General features: G+C 41.5%; 2 protein-coding genes across 2 annotated transcripts in view; one reads left to right on the forward strand and one right to left on the reverse strand.

The window, feature by feature from the left end:
- Window positions 1–198: 198 nt before the first annotated feature.
- Window positions 199–10137, reverse strand: LOC119741068. Its single transcript, XM_038216719.1, has 4 exons — window positions 9394–10137; window positions 6141–6391; window positions 2783–4981; window positions 199–2417 (listed from the first exon to the last, which is right to left on the reverse strand). Exons 1-4 carry the CDS (start codon window positions 9569–9571, stop codon window positions 2142–2144), a joined length of 2904 nt encoding a protein of 967 aa, XP_038072647.1. The 5' UTR covers window positions 9572–10137; the 3' UTR covers window positions 199–2141.
- A 3021-nt stretch (window positions 10138–13158) lies between these two features.
- The window catches only part of LOC119740574, a 30959-nt gene continuing 29140 nt past the window's right edge, over window positions 13159–14977 (forward strand). The window contains 1 exon segment of the mRNA XM_038215920.1: window positions 13159–13263. The gene's annotated coding sequence lies outside the window, so the exon portion shown is untranslated.

Consider the following 14977-nt stretch of genomic DNA (forward strand, 5'->3'; position numbering starts at 1 on the left):
CCGAATATACGGAATATTGAAATATTCGATCATCAAAAGAACATTCAAAAAACTTTTTACAAATTTGAATTTTCGAAAGAAACAAATCTATTGATATACACCATTGTGATGTTATTTAATCATAAATTTGTGGTGCTTTCTGGTCAGATACCACTATTTGTCGACGGCGACAGCAACTTTTTTGTTGACGGCAGTTCATTGTTCTCATCCTTCTAGCGCAGGCTCAAGCCATTGACAGTTATGCAAACCATTCCAGCGGCCCATCATTGCACGGAAATTTCACCTGGCGCACTTTGCGTGCAATGTTTGACAGGCGCGGCACGCAGTGGCAGCTGGCATGTGCAAACTTGATCGGCGACTTTCGAATATTCGAATATTTGGTCAAACGCAGTTTCAAATAATCGAGTACTAGATGATTTGGAAATGGACAACCCTAGTGCACATTTTGTACAAGCAAAAGTTGCTTGCAAAAGGAGAATTGTTTTATATGTCATTAGATGGAATTTTCTGCTGTAATTAGCAGGAGTTCTTCGGGGTTTCTTCAAAGCCATGAAATTGAGCCAGGAGAGGGGCAATTTGTTGATTTTGTTGACAAATAAGTATTTTATTCCTTAACTTAGGAGTATTTTTTTAATTGAAAGTATTTTCTTATCTTCAATAAATAAATACTTAAAAATTCCTTCATTCGATTTATCCTGTCATTAAAGGAATTCCAGATTCTACCAATGATTCTCTTGGCTTATTGCCATTAATATTGATACCAGTAAATGTTGCTCTGTATTCTTTACTATTAAATAGTTTGTCAACTTGAAGGAATGCTGGAATTCATCATTGATATTTAAATATTTTCATTTGATGACTGTCTACCTTTTGTTTAAAATATTACCCTTATTATTATTAGTTCTGGTTTGCCTTTGCCAATAAAAAAATATACATGTATATCCCATAATTCCATTGTGCTCATCTGGTATCCTCATTCATAGCAGAGAAATACAACAGATGCGCGATCAGCAGTTATGAAAAATATCACAGATTTCACGCACACCGCTTTTTAAATAATTTTTTTTTTTTTTTTTTTTTTTTTTTTTTTTAACTTTGATCCCTTGAATGTGCATAAATTTGATGCACTGGTAGGTTTACAAGTGGAAGTTGTTGGTCACCATTTGTTTTGCTGCCCAGATTTTCTTATAAATGCAGGTATTTAATGTCCCTTATTTAGCTCCTGGTAGGTATTACCGTTTAAACATGACCAGGCCTCTGGAAACGAACACACACAGTAAATACAATGATTTGTTTTTGAAGGAATTCCAAATCATCATACAAAAACTCAATCACATTAACACGGTATTGCAACTTCTGGTTGCACAATTCATATGAATTTGGACATTGGTTATTTCTTTTTAAAGGAACTTTTAATACAATTAAGCTCTTGGACGAAAAATATGAAATTGTGCACCATGATACACCAACAGTTATAAATACAAAGTAGTCGAAATTTTTTTAAGGAAACATACAAAAACTGATCAAAAAGAGTGATTGCTTTAAAAAAAAAATTGTATTGTGCTTACAAATATAAGAATATCTTCATCTTTAGGCCAAGAAGAAAAATTTATTCTTTCTGGTTACCCTACCTACCCTATTTTGACAGCCCTACCCTATACTTGTAATTTTCCTACAAGTGTCAATAGGTTTTGATTTGCAATTTTGTTATGTCTATACAGTGTGAACAAACGAAATTATACGCCAAGTACTGTACAATTAGTCTATGAAGAGTGCGTTATTATCTCAGTTGGTCGACCAGTTTCGATCGACAACTTGTATAATCTTACAACTGCAGAACGCTTGAACTAACATACTTTATATAGACCTACCCGGGCACGCTATTAATTCTATCACGAAGGCCCCCTTCGATGGCCGAAGCATTGTGCTAGCTGTTGTTAAGAGAATCCGTCACGGGACAGTTGCTTTGTACAATAGCATGCACAATGGTTTATCAATTGAAGGGGCCCAGTGAGTGTACACTGTACAGCGTTTGGATTCATCTGTACATGTACATTAGCCGCATCTCCAAAATGCCATACACTGACAGGATGGGATACATTGAGAAGTGAATGTTGAGTGGGACACTTTTCAACCGTGAATTAAACATTGGTAGTAGCAGTGTTGACATTTTCTAGAGTCTTTGTGTTTCTCGATGCTTCTTTGGACCCACCGTCAGCCCTTGCATACCGTCGACCACACCGGGACTGGAAGGCTTTCAACCAGAGCCGCCAGACCTTCTTGTTGCAGATGAAGGAGAGGAAGATGTGCACGCCTTGGCTGGCGTTGAGGAGGATGAAGACGTACCAGAGAGCGATGACGTCACTAATGGCTGCTGCGAAGCCAAAGATCCACGTGAAGCCCATCAAAGTGGCGATCTGGCAAAGACCAACGGGGGGAAATGAATTAAAGATACCTTTGAGCATTCAATCCCCGACCTCGTGGTGAGTTTGGCAGTTCGGATTTTAAAACACACAAGTTTTTGTGTGTGGTAAATCATGTGAAACATGTAATTGGAGGGGAAACTGAACAACTGAAAAATGAGCCGTGATAACAATGCCTTGACAAAGTAAAACTTGCTATCCTAGAATCGCAACAAACTTGATGAAGTATTTGACAATAATGACCTAGCAAGGTCCTCCCGTTGTAAACTGTGTATTTCAAAATTTGAAAGTTCATGTTAATAAGACCAAAATGTATGGAAGTTGTCGCACGTTGGTTTACATTTATGGGACCCGTTTACCTTGATGTAAATAATCAATTCTTCCTTGACTTGCTGCACTTCGGTCTTGTTTCCCAGTACATTGCGCGTCTCTCTTTTTGTTTTCCTGATCCCACAAACAGTAAGGGAAAACAAGACGATGTTTGTCAATACAACCAATCCAATGGGGACACCGACCACGACCATGCTGACGTATCCGTCCCCTACCCAGCAGACATGCTCGTTGCCGTACCAAAGGGGAAAGTCGGTGCAGCGGCAGAGGTGTAAAATCAAACAAGGAAGGGCCACCAGGAATGGAACACCCCAAGCAAACGAGATGGATGGTAGTGAAATGCCCGTTTTACCTCTCTGCACGTGCCAAACGGTGAACGTGCGGTTCAAAATGAACGCTAGTACCCCAGTCCACATGACGGAGACCAGGAGAAAGTAATGCGCCAGAAGAGCCACTAGCGTACAGGCGGCTGCATTCTGGGTAGCAGCCCCGCTGAGCAGGAGGAGAAACTGGGCTAGGAACAGGGCAGCCGTGAAATTCATGATGGGACCGGTGGTGCGATTCCTGAGCTCCTTAAAGACGCAGAAGGTGACCAAGGTGACGACTGCAGCCAGCATCGAGACAATATTCGCCACGAGGTTGAGAATTTGTTGCGGCAGCGAGTACTGGAAGAAAGTAAAGGTCTGGGTTACATTGCGAGTTCCATTCTGCTCGTTAAAGGAACAGACTTTGATTTCACCATCTGGCGTCTCTATGTACTCGTCTCGAGTAAAGACGGTATCTGTGGGGATGTAAACTAATACGTCATCGTCGTCTGTGGGACGAAATAGTGAACTGTTGAAGGTTTCAAGCAGGCACGAGAGGTCAGGATTCGTGCAGATCTGGACATCAGATGACAACAAAAAGACGCCGGATGCTTCTTGCAGCTTCAGTGTTTCCCGCTGAATTGTCAGGTTCCCGTTGATTGGCGAATCGTCGACACTCGCATTCTCCCACCTCCCTGTGCATCTTGCCAGTGCTAAGCTCGCATCGTGGTATATCACTTCCACATATGTGTTCGGTGTCGGCTGGAGATATTCAGGACAAAAGGTTTGGCCTTCAGTTGCCAGCAGCTGAAGATGAAATGCTAGGAAAGTTTCCCGGTCGAATTGGACCATGGATGCAAACACGTGTCTCTTCCCCAGCTGCTCAGGGCAGTTACCTGATGTGGCCAATGCAGACTCTATCGTTGAAGGTTGAAACTGACTTGCATTAACGTTGGCAAGTTCCACAAGACAACCCTTAATAATTTCCTCAAGAATATCTATGGAGGACAGAGGTTCCGTGCAGACGGAAACATGTACGTAGGCTACCATTTCCTGCCCATGCGGGATAGTCAACAACCGAATGCATCGTTCCCCTTCCAGGACATATCCATCTGCGCAGCTCAGCTTGCGGCATCGGGAAAGAAACGGGTCGTACACTTCGTTCGTTGAGCAGGTGACTTGGACCTCCTCGACCACCACGCTGTCTTGACTCAAAACTTTGACATTGCCTCCGGATCGGAAATCGAAGACGATCGAAATCGGTGGCGGTCCTGGATTGTCGGGTGCGGGTGCGGGAGGTATGGGGGGCCTCGGGTCGTCCCTAGTAGTCACCAGTGTGGGGTAGTGAAGTGAGCAGTCCGTTTTGAGTATTCTTTCCTCTTCATTACAGATGACACAGTGCGGGTTTTTGTAAAGAGTTATGCCAGTCAGGTAGTAGTTAGTTGCACTCAGAGCTGTGTAGGAAGTGCATGCCTGTGCCAGTGGGTGACCAACGGGGCACTCCGCTATCAGGTTGTAATGGCACAACCTAAGAACGGAGCCAGCGCTCTCTGGAGGCTGACGCAGCAAACTGCACCCCAACTCATCCCTGATCGTTTCCAGGGTCTCCCTAGAGGTGGAATTGGACAAGAGACGAAAGGCCTGGTCCTTAACAAACTTATCCCAGCAATCCACGGTTACTGTCCACGGTTCCAGATCGGACGTAGCTTCCTGCCAGGAGAGGGCGCAATACACATTGCTGTACGGAAAGTCGTTCTTCACGCCGCAAACTGGGAGTCCTGTCAGGAAATCGTCACTGTCTCCCTGCTCGCACCGTTGCCTGACGTAATCGTTGACAGTTGGGTAGTCATGGGGACAGGCAGAGATGACGTAATATCCCTCAAGCTTCCTGGAACTCTCGAAGTAGCAGGTGAAATCTGTAAGCTGTAAAATAGATTGAGGGAAAATCATTACCAGCTCCTCCAATCTCTACCTTGCGAATTCTTTCATACCTCTAAAAGTTTAGAAAGCGTTATGTTATGAGTAGAAAGGTCCAAATAATTATATAGTAATGTCAATTATGTTTGTTTTGTGGTAAACACTCCCTCGGTCGAAAATCTCATTAAAGCTCGGCAGTTTGAGCAATGAGTCTAGAGTAATAGGAGAAACTGGCCGCGAAAGGGAGGCTAGCGCTCGCTTAGAATAAGCATTACACAACGTTTAATGATAATAATAATAATAATAATAATACCGGAGTCTTATAGCGCACGTATCTGCCGACAATTAGGTACTCAATCTAGTTTTAAAGACGGGTAATGAAGTTTTATGAGAAAATGTGAGACCCATTATGTAGCACCTTTATGAAAGGTATACGAGGTGCTGCGGCGCATATTGCAGCCCTGCCAGGAACACTGGGGCAAACCCCTTCTCTTAGTGATAAGTGTTACTGGGTTATTTAACGTGCATTACACAATGCCCGGGACCTACGGCTTTACGTCCCATCCGAAGGACGAAGCAATAATGGTAAAGTGCCTTGCTCAAGAGCATAGGGACCATGTTCCCCGTCACTAGGATTCGAGCCATGTACCACGGCACACGAGTCGAACACCGTAAACGTTTGAATCATGAACGCCGAACTCATGAAACTCCCAAAACAATCCCCCAAAGTGGAACCCCCCCCCCAAAAAAAAAATGTTAAGCATACTTTATAAATCATCTTTTCTTGCATGAAGATTCCGCTGTACCTTAAATTGTAATGCCTAAACAGCGCTTTCCGTCGTATCAACAATCTCAAAGTGCTTTATTATTTCCCCGTTCATCACGCTGCGGTGGACAGAGGCAATTGTAGTTAAGTGTCTTGCCCAAGGGCACAAACACCATCATGTACCTGGCAGGGTTCGAACCCACGCACCATCGTACATGAGTACAACGCCGTAACCACTGGACCATCGCGCCGCCGCCTTTTGTATCCGATGCGTGTAGTATTTCGACCGTGTGCTTCAGCTACCAATAGGCCAGCTACCAATAAGCCACTACCCTGATCTCGCCTTTCCCCTGATTAACATGCCGGTATTATTTTCTCACTCCTTACAATCAAACTCACAGTTAAACTTGATACATGCAAACGTTGAGAGGCCGGTCTTTCCTCATTGGCCACTGACGACATGCAAGTATCTTCGTAGTCCACGCAGCAGTCGTTAAAAAAGGTGCAGACCGGATCGCATTGGCACAGCGCGCCGGCTGTACTATTGGGGGAAAAATACGACTGGAAGCCACAACCAAGGCTGCTGCAAAGGTGACGTTCGGTGCAGAGACCAACTGATGTACCAGCAAATTCAATCGTTGTCAACCAATCTGAAAATGAAATAAAGGGGTGGGGAAAGTGACAACCGAGTGTTTTAGCTATTGTTGTTCGATGAAGCCAGCCTGATTCATCCAGGAAATGCAATGAACGGTCGGAATCTGCGTAAATTGGGCACGGAGAAAATAATTCTTGACGACCATCAAATACAGTTTGTAGAGAAGACTTGTTTTTTATATCAACATTCAGGGTTCAATCCTTTTGGATGATTTTTTATCACTTTCTTAAAGTGTCTTGTGATACCAATATTGATGCCCAAGCTGCGAGTTACCGATTAAGCACACTGTGAAACACGGTATTAGCCTGCAAGTGAAACACAAGTCAAACCAGCGGATCCCATTAAAGACTCATTTTCATTTATCACAAAAGTAACCTACCAAATAGACCTTTATCATGCCGCCACCATTTCAGTCATGTTCCCTTTATACAATAACAGTACTGAATAATAATGTTTTTGCGCAAAAAGGAACCAGACTATTTTTCCTTCCAACCTCGCTTTGGTTGTGTTGATTTGAATAGGAAAAATCAAGATGGCCTCAACATGATAATGGTCTATTATCACAAAGATGACTTGGATTAAAGATTGTACTGGTACTAAACACTCCGTGAAATGAGTGCATCTGGCTTGCTGTTTTTTAAGACTGTCATGAACGAAATCCTGTTTCGGGATTAAAAGGTTGTGCATGGCTTTCACCGTTTTCTCGAAAAGTTTAATATCCAAGGAGTTGAAACTTTAACAGGTTAGGTTTTGAACATTCTTCTTTGGATTTTGAGTGGTGTTATTATTGGAAATGACCAAAATGCATGAAAATCAAATGATCCTATACATGTACATGCCAAGTAAAGGTCCTTGGTAACAGGGGATGAACAATGAAAAGGTTTGTCCAATTCATTTAGATGGCTTTTTATGAGAGTTCTAATCGAGTCGCTCGCAAGCCGAATCACAAGGCGGGTTACAAGGTACTGCTTCGTTGAGGCCAAAAAAAAAAGTCTCCGGTTTCTGGTATGGAGCTTGTCCAAAAAGTGGTGCGGCGACTCGGCTTTTTTTTTTTTACCTGACTTTTTTTGCTTCAAATGTCGGCTGATGACTGCAAATGGTGCCCGACTAAACTTAGTGCAAATATGTGGGAGTCCAGAGAGGCCACATAAAGCTTATTCTCGATCATAACCCCATCTAAAAACACGTTAAAATTGTGCAGCAGCAGGATTCCAGTCAAACCAGTGAGTTTGGCGGTTTTGAGACATCATGTTTCATTGAAAAAAAACTTTTTCATTTTGCCGACGCGCATGGCTACGGCGACGCGCGCGCATACCAGAAACCCGGAGACTTTTTTTTTGGCCTAATGAAAATGTCCGTATTCATGAGCAAGGTGTGATGTCATTTCAGGCAGAAAACCCTTACTGATATACATGTACAGCTATATTACAGCACTAAAAGTTGCCAGTATTTTGGATGTTTTGTTGTAAATTTTCTTTTCTTTAGCGTTTCGTTATTCAGCCATATGGTTGCGAGGGTGAAGCTTGGCTGGTTGTCAAGTAAAGCTAATCCGATTACCTACGCTGTAACAGAGCAGTGAAATTCGTGAACCCCCCAAAAACATGGCGTTTTGAACGTTGTGTTTCTCAGAAAATATGTTCAGTATGATTGAAATTTTAAATTATAACGGAAGGAGAAATTGTAAACTTCATGTCAGTGAAAAAAATCGAAGAAACCTCAATTATACTGGTTACTGGTAAAGCAGACCTTCAAGTCTGGAAGAAATCATTCGAAAACGTCCCCAAAACTATGTATTTACATGTATATCAATTTCTAGGAATTTACGAAAGTTGTTATTTCACGAGTAGTTGGACACTTATATCATCTAAGTATATTCCGAATTTCAAATTAATCTGTTGGTGCTAACGCTTGTGTTACAGCTCAAAATATCTCTAAGGAAAATCTCGACTGGGATTTTTTCCACCCAACCCGCTTGCATGGTTTTCGTATCATCTAAGTATATTCCGAATTTCAGCTTAATCTGGTGTTGCTTACGCTTGTGTTACAGCTCGAACTATCTTTAAGGAAAATCTCGACGAGATTTTTTCCGACCCAAACCCACTTGGTTTTCATAGATTCCGACCTGGCACAGCACAATAACGTGACATGGCGTGACTTGGCGTGGGTCTTGGTATCGACCAATGGAAGCCGGCAAAAAGGGTGATATTTATCAATTAATAACTCGTGAAGGAGGCATTTATGCAAATTTCTACTGCACACCATAATGGATAGGAACCTTATTAATATTTGTGAGGATTGAAAAGATTAGAAGACATTGCTAACACCAGTGTTACAGCTTTCAAATATGCACGTAGCCAGGCCTATGTTTCGAATTTCAACGGAAAGTAAAGAACATGACACAACGATTTTTAGCACATACTTGGATCATTATAAGGGAAATGAACCCTGAAAGTTGCATTCAGAAACAGTCTTCCAAACGGGAGAAATTAATTTTCAAAGATGTTGCCCGCCAAAGTGAACATGTGCGTGTACATGTAGTTTCATTCAAAATAAAGTGTTACGTAACCTTTAGAAATCGCCCTTCGCAACCACATAGCTGTATTGTGTAAGGAAAGGGCAGTAAGCCTATGAACAAACTGTTTTCAATGAGCGTTTTTTTTTCTTTTGGATTCACAAGTTGAGCAGAAAACTCCTGCACTGAAAAGGGTCTTCCCGAAATGGCATCACAACAACAGCGCCTTATCTTTCCGGAAAAGCATGAAACATTTTAATGTTTAAAGCAGTGCACTTTTCATATTAAAGCTAACAAAATAGGGATGTCAAATACGTTTCATACATTTGAGAGGAGTAGAAAGTTGCACAAAATGTGTTCCTCAGAAAAAGTCATATGTCATGGCCCTTTAATTTACGGAAACTAGCATGTAGCAACCATCACTCCGATAAACAAGACACTTTCCAGCAGATTTAAATGGTCGACTATCGCAATAGCTACATTACCGTGTTGATCTGGTGGGCTATCTGTCCCCGTGTCTGAAGATGTTGGTGTTGCAGACATTGTGTTTGTCGACGCATCTGCAGGTGGCTCATCTTGGGCCCGGACATGTATACCCGACTTCTTGTGTGCTGCATACAACAAAACGTTTAGCAGTGCAATAAACTTGATTATGTTCGCCATCGTAAAGCGCCGATCAAGACTTTTCTTGGTCTACTGTTAAAATGATTGCACTGCTGTGTGAGCGTCCAAGACCACGTCTAGTCATCCAAGCGCTGGCAAATCGGGTGTGAAATCACTTTGGCATAAACTGCTGACGATTTCAATTGGTAGAGTCCATGTTGCAGAGTGGCATGCCATACCGGTTATTACTTTTAGCTGCAGCCTTGTGTCCGGTGCTAAACGGTGTCAGTGTCATTACAATTCCATGGAACACCGTAGCAAAAGGATAACTTTAGTTGGTTGCAACCAATTCCGCCAGATTCGTTTTACCCAAGACACCGTCCGTATTTTGGTCAGATACTATCACCATAGCAGATTGCAAAGCATTAATTTTAAAATTGCATATTATGCAGACAAAATCGAGATAGATAGAAACAAATCTTTTCTGTACGCAACAACTGCAGAATTCAGTGTTGACAACTCGAAAGCTATAATCGCCGAGCTCTAATTCGTCGTCTGATGAGATGCATGACCGTTATCAGATGAGCACTTGTTTATGCGTGGAACGTCTTTTTGGCTTGATACCGGTATATTATGTGCATTGCCTCGTGATGCATGAAGTGGCAACAATGGCAGTGCGTCAAACTTGACATAAAATCTTCAAGGTCTGCTTTATGTTTTGAATTATGCAGGTAGTCACTATTTGCGCCTTGGCAGCTTGATTATGGTCATCACAATATTGTGCCTATGACCGGCATCAGGACATCGTGACGCATTGCTGCAAGCCTTTAGATATTCGAGGAAGTCATTCCTTTGATACGAGAAATCTATAAGGTGTTTGTTTTATACTGTATGGCTTAGCATGTGATAAAAATGTCCAACAGTGGCTTTGCCCAATTTGCAGAGATAACTTAAATATTTTTTTGAGGCGGAGGGCACTCAACCATTGTAAATTCAAAGTTCATGTTTGCCACTCACAAGTCGGATCTTGGGGAAGAAAGAGGGGGAAGGGAACCACAGGCCTCGATCAGGAGCCCGTGCCCCACGCACCCCGCCCCGACTCGCCTCTAAACCGTTTCACGGATACCGCCATCTTTGTGGTCATGTAGTACTCGTTGGGCGCATTTCATCGAAGCAAATTTGTCCCGTCATTCTGATGATATCATGGATAGCCCCAAGGATCATCACGTGCATGATCACGTAGATGGCGGTATCCGAACTTACGCATGCGTGACTGCTTATTGGAAAGTTGTTTACCAAAGAGAACTACCATGACATTTCGGTTTTCTCATTTACAAAGGACGCCGCAGGCGTATTTTTTTTCCTAGGAGGGTTAGGGGCAATGTCATGAATAATTCAGTTTTTCCTTTGAATCATTGCAAGACTTAGGTTCTCGTTCTATTTTCCCCTTAATTTAAAATTATCTCAGTGATACATTTGGAGAAGAAAAATAGCTGATGAAAATGAGCAGCGACGACCATAGCTCATCTCGCTATCCACTAGGCTATTGTGTGGTAGCTCGACGACAACCGTTCTTTAAAATGCTTTAATGTATTGTAACTAGTTGAGTAACTAACAACAATGCTGTGGATGTCATTGTCCGTTCTCATGGATAAACATGAATTATTCATGACATTGCCCCTAACCCTCCTAGGAATAAAAATTACGCACGCCGCAGTGGTTGTATTGGTCTTGTTTCAATTTTTTGGTTGTTTTGACATTCGATCTAACACCGCCAGAGGGCGCTGTCACCAATTTGCGCAAGTGGCGGATTCAACCTTCATCGAAACCATTCCAACAGTGAAGCAGCCACAAAGATTATTCAGTAGCCGATTGCGACAGGGCATCCACAACAGAAAAGTGCAAAGTGCTTGATCCGCCACTGATAGCGTCAGCCGTTTGGAAAGCCGGGATCATGGCCTACTCAACTTTGCAGACGTTTGGGAAAGGGTTTTTTGCTTTCGATGATGTGTGCACAATTACCATAACTGAGTTTGGACAGTTTGGAATTTGAAAACAGGCTCCACATGCAGGCATGTGCCATATTCCAGTACAATTTCTTCTAAGAATATTAATATATTTGCACATTTCTGGATTCCTTTTTATAGCACAAGAAGATAATGGGACCATTAAGCTTGTCTAATGAAATATTTCATGTACGGCGCCGTGTTACTTTAACTCTGTCTGAGTACATTTTTGGCAACTCCAGCCAACGCTGTAAAATAAAAGGGCAGTCTACGAGGGGTTTGGTGGTTTGCATGCACATCACAGCACTTGGATTTTTAATTAAACTTGTAAGATAATGAACCAAGTACTATGTGATGATAACTCATATAATTCCGACAAGATAGGGGGTTCTCTTATTCTTATAGAGTACCGGGTCTAAATTTTCAAAATAATACCATACCAAAAGAACCAGCGCCACCCATTCCCTTCAAGTGCAAGTCGAGAATTCAGTCAAACTGCGACCTAAATACTCATGTCAATGGCATGTCAAGCGACTCAAGATCCGGATCATTGGCGCAGCTTTGTTTGTTGTAGCACGCTTTTATAGTTCGCGGGATCCGGTTCGGGATAATACCGAAACAAACTTGTCCGCTCAGTTTGTCTACCGATGGTAGGCAACTGCAAGGAAGACAAACACACATCACGTGAACATCTCCGATCCATTTCACAATAAATCCACTTCACAGGCATAGTTCAACTTCACCTTTGGAATGGCATGGCGAGTATAGGTATTTGTTTAACTTCTATAAAGGTGTTAAGATAACGCATAACTTGAGGTTGCGCCCAGCACTCGTTGATTTCAATAGAATCCACTTCTGTTAGGAGGGCAAGCTGAACGAGGGCATGTGGTCCTCAGATAAAAAGTTCGCCCAATCTTCAACTGATCTCAAAAAGAGACACCCCCCTCCCTGGCCCGCTGCTCAAGGCCTGTTTATGCAACACCAGGAACTGGCGCTACATGTTCTGGACTATTATGTGTATAGGCCCCTATCTTCATTTACCTCCTTGATCCCCACTTCAACCAGTAACTTTTGTGGTGGGTTTTTCCCTTTACATGTTATAAAGTGTAATGAAGGTAAACTGTGATGAGAAACACAAGTCACTTCAGACCTTACCACTTTTCTGATACGGATTTGTGTTGTGATACGGATATATTTGGTGTAATGCACTTTGCCCCTGCGCCAAATTATATTGCACCATTTGAAGATGATATGTGCGGTTTTATGCATGCATTATTAATGTGCCTCAGTCAACGTAGATGTATAGTGTACCGTTACCTAGGTTTCGTGTACCAAACACTGAAGTCCGTTCCTTCCTGATCGATTACAAACAAGAATATCTTCACTTTCGGCCAGCTGTTTTACCTCTGTTGCAGTGTTGTTTTGTTTTCTAGTGTGTACATATAGGTGACATTGATTATTGTAACCTTTAATATTTGCTCTGTTAAGAATCTAACTGTATAGCATCTGCCTGTGCACTCTAAGGTCGTTTTTGTTTCCTGAAATATTATTTCGCCGATTGCACCGAGATTTCGCATTATTAATTCGATACGACGCCCGCCTTGAAAGTAAACATATACCGTTCAAAGGTTAGTCTGTTTCGGTGGCTGCTGTAGAATAATGACATCGCCGGTGCATTTCACCACTCCGATATATAGCTTTGCGGCGTGCGCATGCATAGACACGTAGGCCTAGGCTACTCATAAGGTAAGTTCATTTTTTTTTATGGGGAAGCATATGTTGAGTTGGGATGTTGCTCCATGCCTGTGTTTGTTTGTGTTTTACCCATGGTTTTCATTCCGATCCAGACTCTGTATGAGAACTTATTAAACCACTCTCTAAAATGTAAAAGGGTGAAAACCAGTGGAACGGTTGTCCCCATGGGGCTCTTTTAAAAAGAGAGGAGGTTAATTCACTCTTTTAGAGATGTTTTCACTATGGGCGCCTAGTGAAAAACCAAACAAAACGATGCAAATTTCTATCAAAATAGTGAAAAACCACTCGAAAAGGCTCAAAAAGCTGCAAATATTACTCGAAAAGAGAGTGAAAAACCACTCGGAAAGAGTTGCCCCCATATGCTCTCAGTTAAAAAGGTGGTTTCTTTCACTCTGTTACATTTTTTAGAGAGCAGGGACATTCATGCAGCATTGAGTCAACCAAAACAATGGATTGCATAATTATGTTTGTTCATAATTTTTACAATAAGTGGCAATTGACGAATGTAGGCCTTTATAATTATGTATGTAGGCCCCTAGTATCATATGCTGCGAATATAATGATGGAACTAAAATTATGCGAGCATAAAGGGCTACTGTTGAGTCTCACGAGGTTAATAAACATTTATTGTTTTGTCTGTGGTCTTTCAATAATCTACAAAATGTTAATTATCTGTGTTCAATGTCATTTTTTTTTCGACGTCAAGGTGTACAAATATCAATTCAATATTGTTTGACTGCTCCTGGTGTAAATAAAATCTCCTAATTCAGACAAGGTGACTTCCTCTTCTCGTAATGACGTATTTGTGGAAAAACACCTGCCGTTTCCTACCATACATAACATGTGCATCCAGAGGGGAGTGTTTGGCAAAAGTCAAAATGTTGATGCAATATTTCGTTAAAATGAAGTATTAAAAAGAACCTATTTCAATCAAATACTCTTCTCGATACAATACAATACAATATTTTATTGTATGGTATTGTAAATAAAATCTCGATATGATATTTATTTAATTTCCAATTGAAAAGGTCCATCAGCAACGCTTCAGGGCCATTCCGACAGTGGTCAAGTTTAATTTTATGGATAAAGTCATTGACGTTTGATATAAAGGATTCGATTCTTTGATCGCCCAAAATAATGTCTGCATTTGAGTAAAACTACTGAAGGACTGGTTGTCTGTTTTAAGGCATAATAAGACAATTTGCCTTTCATGCATGTTTTTTGCTTCCCTTAATAGCGCCACTCAAAATCCAAAGAAGAACGTTCAAAGCCAAACCTGTTAAAGTTTCAGCGCGGTAAATATCACATTTTTCGAGACAACAGTGAAAAACCATACGTAAACTTTTGATCACGAAACACGATTTCGTCAATTCATTCCATCAATCAATTATTGAATGATCGTTGTAAATCACCTACATTTCTAGATTTTTTTTGGCCAAATGACAGCAAGCAAGGTGGAATAATTTCAAATCAAGGAGACAAATGCGATCTTTAATTAAAGTAAGCGTTTTGATAATATTTAGGTAAGGTTTAATTTTAAGATAAATGCAAATGATCCTACATGTTTTAGATATTCTCCGACTTGGGCCCCTATACACGGAAAACGTAAAGAATTTATTCGCGGCTTCTTTATTAATTTCTTTAGCGTCGGTGGGTATACGCAGAGTCAAACTTTTTCTTGCATGTAGACAATGATGAAATCACA

Source organism: Patiria miniata, unplaced genomic scaffold (genome assembly GCF_015706575.1).
Source record: "Patiria miniata isolate m_02_andy unplaced genomic scaffold, ASM1570657v1 HiC_scaffold_5, whole genome shotgun sequence".
Classification (NCBI taxonomy): Eukaryota; Metazoa; Echinodermata; class Asteroidea; order Valvatida; family Asterinidae; genus Patiria; species Patiria miniata.